The 7,024-nt window shown below is 38.1% G+C and overlaps 1 protein-coding gene across 1 annotated transcript; it reads left to right on the forward strand.

The window, feature by feature from the left end:
* Nucleotides 1-255: 255 nt before the first annotated feature.
* LOC134801153 (general transcription factor IIH subunit 3) lies at nucleotides 256-7,006 on the forward strand. The gene is made up of 9 exons (XM_063773694.1): nucleotides 256-372; nucleotides 609-789; nucleotides 1,286-1,384; nucleotides 3,085-3,181; nucleotides 3,837-3,953; nucleotides 4,991-5,119; nucleotides 5,497-5,632; nucleotides 6,223-6,259; nucleotides 6,870-7,006. Exons 1-9 carry the CDS (start codon nucleotides 357-359, stop codon nucleotides 6,928-6,930), a joined length of 873 nt encoding a protein of 290 aa, XP_063629764.1. The 5' UTR covers nucleotides 256-356; the 3' UTR covers nucleotides 6,931-7,006.
* The last annotated feature ends 18 nt before the right edge of the window (nucleotides 7,007-7,024 follow it).

The raw sequence follows: 7,024 nt of genomic DNA on the forward strand, positions 1-7,024 counted from the left end.
TTCATAATTTGCTTTAATGGCATATACTCATATAGCCTAAGTTTTTGATGTGAAACTGCCAGAATGTAATAGCAAAATATTGTAAATAACACAACCAGCAGTATATATTATACACAACTAGTATAATATTCTTGTTTTTTGCTTATCGCGTCTTATTAATTATTAGGTATTTTTAAATTTTGAATAAATCTTTACCCGAAGAAATATTTTATTATGTGGCAATATAAGATTCGAGTGTCAACAGTTGACAGATGTCAAAGTCAATGATTACTGCTTGTGTTGTGTGAGTTTTGTTGTGACTAAAGCAAAACATTAATTAATAGTTATAATCTACCAGTCTTGAACTTATTGGAATCATGGCTGATGACGATAGTAAGCCTAGTAAACATTTTATGAATTTCTTCAATTCGCACTCTTTTCGTTTAAAAAGATAAATCTTGAACCATTAAATTATAACCTACAAATGTATTTTTTACAACGTTTGTTTGATTAAAACTCAATACAAACTGTTTTTCCAATCCATAGTTTATTTTCCTAAGTATTAGATGTCAATTTTATAGAAAACAACTATTCATATATCGAAAAAATATTAATTTCTGTCGTTTTAGTTCCTTCCGACTGCAGCCTGCTTGTAATCGTAGTAGACACAAATCCAAACCAGCGGTATATTATTGAAGACCCTAAAGTGCTCACGAACTGCCTGGACGCAGTCATTGCGTTCTCTAACTCGCATTTGATGCAGAAGTCAAAGAATCAGTTGGCAGTTATTGGATGCCATTTCCACAAAAGGTAAAAGCTATTTGATAACTTATTTGCTTGTATCAAATGCTTGTTTTCTATCGTATTTTCACGGCAACGTTATCGTGTTATAAATTGTACACTACACTAACATGTCTTGCTATTTCAGTCAGTCTTGGTACAGAAAGTACTGAGATTGACTGAAGTAGCATGAAAAATACGAATGAATAGTTTTTATGTCCACATTGCGCAGTGGTGTAAGTACTGGAATGGCTGAGTGGACAAATTACCATGGGCCTCAGGGTATATAGGGGCCACTCATCAGTTTTCAACACAGGAGTAACCTAACATAACATACCCATATTTAGTCAGCAGCGGAAGTAGCTTCAGTTGAGGCGAGGTGTTCAAAATTACTTGAATACACTCAAAGTTCTGCTTAATTATTCTAATATGAATACCTCAACCATTTAGCAACCTCTGCTGCTGATTGTTCAATACCATTGTTCAATGAGAATAATTGTAAAATCTCATTTTGTTTTTTTTTCAGTGAATATTTGTATCCATCCCCTGGAAAACCTCTGGATGTGCGGCAGATTGATGGACAATATGAATTATTTACCCTTGTTGAGAAGACCATCAAATCAAGGTATTATTATCATAGCATTTTATTAATTTGAGTGTAGTTGCCAAAAACCAAAAATGAAAAACAGAAATAATGTTATCCTCTAGTGAAGTCTAGTGTCCTAGTCTTTATACTACTACAAATTACCTCCAATCAAATTTAAATCATTATTAAATGGAACAGAGTTAATTTATTTACACACAAGTCTTACACTCACACTTATGTGGTATCATATACATATTAAAATTCAAATTGAAATTATACGAATAGTATTAAAAAAAAAATAAGTATAATAGCAATACAAAGTTAAACTACAACATTTATAACAATGTGACTTGCTTTTGATTTGTTTCAATTCTATTTTACCTTTGATTATTTTTTTTTTGTATGGTGGGCCGCTAAAGGTTTAAAGTTTTAAACACATTGTTAAAAGGATTTTCAACTTTGGAAATAAATGTTTACTTTGTGTACAAGTGCCTACATTATTGAATGTAGGCATTATACATATAATTTGTATTTTACAAAGCAACATCAAATTGGTACCTGCCTCACTAACACTGCATGGGTTGCACCAATCACTCTGTCACTGTTAAAACATTCGCTAAATTTTATTGTATGGGAAGTTTCATAGTCAACTACTGAGCGATGCTGATTAGCAGAGCTCGGATTTTTCACGGCAAAACAAAACACTAGCGTAATCTAGCCAGTGCTTGAAATATTATTTTATCGATATCGAGTATTACTAGAGTATATGACAGGTATTGCCTCAATACATTTTTAGGGTTCCGTAGTCAACTAGGAACCCTTATAGTTTCGCCATGTTTGTCCGTCCGTCCGTCCGCGGATTATCTCAGTGACCGTTAGTGCTACAACGCTGAAATTTGGTATGAGTATGTATATTTTCCACGCCGAAAAAGTGGTACAATAAAATCTAAAAAAAATGTTTTTTTGGGGTACCTCCCATACACATGAAGTGGGGAAAAATTTTTTTTTCGCCCCAACCTTACTGTGTGGGGTGTCGTTGGATAGGTCTCTTAAAAAGAATATGAGTCTTCTAAAAGATTATGATTATTAAAAGCTAATGATTATCTACTCCTATCACTATTAAGCCGGGTATTCGGGCAACTTTTGTTAATAAACACTGTTTAATGACTGTTTATAAACAGTGTTGCACGATGTTTCATCACCTCTGAAAACATGTTTATAAACAAGGATGATGAAATATTGTTGCATAAACATGTTGCTGTGTTCCCCACTCACACTAGATACATGGAAATAGTACTACCTCCTCGGGCGACATCCTAGCAACAACTAAACTAGTATGGACTGCTAAGTTTCAGAAACAGTGTTTACGGTAAACTTGTTGCAAAACATAGTGATCAAATTCATAAACAGTGTATTAACAAATGTAGTCTAATGAATACCCGGCTTTGCACAAATAAAATGCCATGTGCTGCTGTGTGTACTGTGTGTGTGAAATAGCTTCTAATATATAACTTCATACAAATGTTTTATTACATATTTATTTTATTTGGTGACGTATTTTCTTCTAGTACTGAATTATCGATATCGATAAAATAATGTTTTTATCACTGGCTAGATTCCGATAGTGTTTTATTTTGCCGTGAAAAATCCGAGCTCTGCTGATTAGTCAGTCAGAAGTGTGGTTGGTGCAATGGCACTAAGTGACAAAGATACTTACATTTAGTCTTGTAATTTTCCAGACTAGTAAACCTAATAAAGAGCCAGCCGCAAGAAGACAAGCCTGGGGAATCTCTGCTTGCCGGAGCCTTAGCTATGGCCCTGTGCTATATTGGAAGGGTGAGTTTAATTTTATATGCATTGCGCGTGTATGAAGAATGTTACCCCTTACCCCTACAGGAAATAGGCGTGATTATATGTATGTATTTATGTAAGTTTAATTTTTTAAACATGACTAAAATGCTTTAAGCTAATAATGCGGCTTAACTCACGTATTTTTAGTCACGCGCGATGTTTCTGAGAGCCTAGGTCTCCATTTTCAAGCACTCACAGTGCATAAGTAGCGTTCACGAAAACTGCGCGCCGCGTACTGCTGCACGCCGTAAGTTAATCCGTATTATCAGCCTAAGCTAACGAGGCATTACGTTTGAACAGCCTGTAGCTAGGGAATGCTCCCGTCCCGGTACCATCCAGTACTGAGTTTGTATGGCGAGAACCGGGAATTACCGGTTCCGGTACTCTATTTGTATAAACTTAGAATAAATTTAAAAGTGGAAAAATTACTGTCTTGGGTGAGACTTGAACTCACGGCCTCTGGATCGATACTCCAGCGCGCTGCCATCTGAGCCACCAAGACCTCATCCATAGCCAACAAATCTTTCCACCATATTATGGGTCTATTTATATAGTAAACCACTAACAGGAGCACTCCCTACCTGTAGCATATGCAAAAGAATTGATGATGTTGCAGTCAGTATTTTAATTTGTTTTTCAGATCCGTAGACAATTATCGCCCGGCGTACGAATGAGCAGTCGCATCCTCATAGTGACCGGCAGCTCGGACACTGCGGCACAATATATTAACTACATGAACGTGTTCTTTACTGCCCAGGTAAATTGTTAAAGATTTACATGTGACGTTTTCAACTAAAAGGTACCACATTGTCGTTTGTCAATAAGGTTGATTTGAAATTGAAACTTTATGGAAATAGCGCCTGATTGACAACCGGCAATAATTACCCTTTTGGTGGAAAACGGCTAATATACTTATCGTAATATCGTCCCATTCAAAAGAAAGCACGAGATCTGGCATGCATGTAGGTTTTATAGGGAAAAAAATAGAAGTGAAACCCTTAAGTGTTACCTCAGGGACATCACCATCAGATAAATCAAATACTTGCAATGTATAACAATGAAGAAACTTTCAAACATAACCACAGAATAAATAATAGTACTAATAGGTACATAAGATTCACTCTCTAACAAAACGCGTCTATTACTACGCAAGTGCTATCAGGTGTCCTTTTCATAGTGGTGCGCGGCAACTACTATTGCTAGACACCAAAATTGGTGTGGGCCGCATGTACTTGTAGCGACGCGAGTGAGCCACGACTGACAGAGCTAACAATTTAGCTGCTTACATCTACCGAAATACTACTGAACATCTCCAAAAATAGCGTTTACATACGTATTGGTTATGTGCGAAGTTGGTGGTGCGGGAAATATAAGCAACGCCAACGCACGAGGTGGTGAAAATATGAACTTTCGTAGCACGACATCTTCATACTATTTGGTAGCTGGCAAACTGTCAAATGGGTAATATGTCACACACCCAATAGGGCGGCGCCACAGTCATTCACGGAGCCAAGCGTGGCTCACTCCGCGATTTCGTCGCGTCGCTACAGGTACATGCGGCCCACACCAGTTTTGGTGTCTAGCAGTAGTAGTTGCCGCGCACTGCTACGGAAGGGACGCCTGCTCGCGCTTGCGCCACCTTACGGTCATATCTGTCGTAATAGACACGTTTTGTTAGAAGAGAGTGAACCTTCTGTACCTAGAACTATAATTGATTCTGTGACGGAGCGAACATATGTATGGCCGTATTAACCATATGGTGTCTTTTTTGGCACTATCTATTTATTATTACAGAAACAACAAGTGCTGATCGACGTGTGTTCCCTGGACAAACACCTCAGCTTGCTGCAGCAGGGCTGCGACATCACCGGGGGACTTTACCTTAAAGTACCTTCTCTAGAAGGACTGTTACAGTATTTGCTGGTATGGGAAAATATTTATATAATAGAAAATATAATTTCTGAACTTTACTAAAACAAAATTTTATCGGGACTGTCGCCAATTTATTTGTTACGTGGGCCATACTGAAAGTTTCTGGATTCTGATATATGAGAAGACTTATTTTTTCTAAGTCCAGTCCAGGAATTTTCAGTATGACCTAAGTAGTACCTTTATTTCCGACGTTCCAACGCAGGTAACACAGGTTACACTGATTAGTTAGCGGATAGCAATTAATAAATTTGCGATAATGCCGATTAAATTTTAAATATTATAACTATTATAAGGCACTATTTTTTAAATCACGTCAATTAAATTGAAATCACAATCAATTAAATTTTAATAATTTATAATGTTTACAGTGGGTGTTCCTCCCCGAGGCATACGAGCGCAAAGCCCTGGTGCTCCCTGGTGGAGGCCGAGTGGACTACCGCGCCGCCTGCTTCTGCCACCGCGAGCCGGTCTCCATAGGCTACGTATGCTCTCTTTGTCTCAGCGGTGAGTTGCGTCTTTAGTGGCAAAGACTCCAGTAGCCGGGTCCACAGAGCGAGCATACGCGCGAGGCAGTTTCCTCGCGCACAAAGCGGCCAGTGCCTCGCGCGCTCCACCTCGGCCGAGGCACGTCTAAAGCCGACCACTGTCTAACAGGCCGCCGGACGATATCGGCCTGTCAGTTAGAACAAAAATTTGACAGTTCCGAACAACTGACTGTTAGTCAGTGGTCGGCTTTATACACTGGCCGTTTTATGCGCGAGGAAATTGCCTCGCACGTATGCTCGCTATGTGTGGACCCGACTATTAAAGTAAAATTTATATCTGTCTTGTGTAAAATAAAGTAAAATTGACATAGCATTAAAGTTATAAGTCGGACCAAGCTAAATCTGCACGGACTTTGCCAAGACAAAGTGTGGAAGTTATATAACTTCCATGATGTCATAAATGTTATTTTTTAATGAAGACGTAAACTGACACTTTTTTGGTTTTTCGGTCAAAGTTGGTGTAAAGTTATCTACCTAGCATATTAATTTAAATTGAAATTGAGTCGGAATTTCTAAGCATAGTAATTTAAAAAAAAACTTTCATTTCAGTATTCTGCAAATTCAGCCCGATCTGCACGACTTGCCAGTAAGTATTCTTACCCCTAAAGGGGCCCACAGATTACCAGTTCGCCGGACGACATCAGCCTGTCAGTTGTTTGGAGCTGTCAAATTTTGCTTTTAACTGACAGGCTGAGATCGTCCGGCGGACTGGTAATCAGTGGGCCCTTAAAAGTGTGTTACACTCGTTTTATAACTTACGGTGTTTTTTTCTACATATTAAATAATTAATCAAATCTTTAATCCCTTCCTTCCCCGCGTTATCCCGGCATTTTGCCACGGCTCATGGGAGCCTGGGGTCCGCTTGACAACTAATACCAAGAATTGACGTAGGCACTAGTTTATACGAAAGCGACTATCATCAGCATCTGACCTTCCAACCCAGAGGGGAAACTAGGCCTTATTGGGATTAGTCCGGTTTCCTCATGATGTTTTCCTTCACCGAAAAGCAACTGGTAAATGTCAAATGATACTTCGTCCATAAGTTCTGAAAAACTCATTGGTACGGGCCGGGGTGTGAACCCGCGACTTCCGGATTAAAAGTCAAATCAACATTATGTTATCATAAGTCATAACTTTTGAATAGGACATATGATTTTTTTCTAACCGCAATAAATATGGCCATTTCTTTTTTGCAGTACCGTATTCAAGATCGGCGGGCCTCCCATTAAACCCAAAAAGAAGAAGCTGAAGGTATAGTTGTACGAAATATATATATTTTTATATTAGAATTAAGTAATTAATCTTGATAATGCTAAATAAAACCTGTTCACAATCAGTTAATTTTATTTGA

The sequence above is a fragment of the Cydia splendana genome, chromosome 21 (assembly GCF_910591565.1).
Source record: "Cydia splendana chromosome 21, ilCydSple1.2, whole genome shotgun sequence".
In the NCBI taxonomy this organism is placed as follows: Eukaryota; Metazoa; Arthropoda; class Insecta; order Lepidoptera; family Tortricidae; genus Cydia; species Cydia splendana.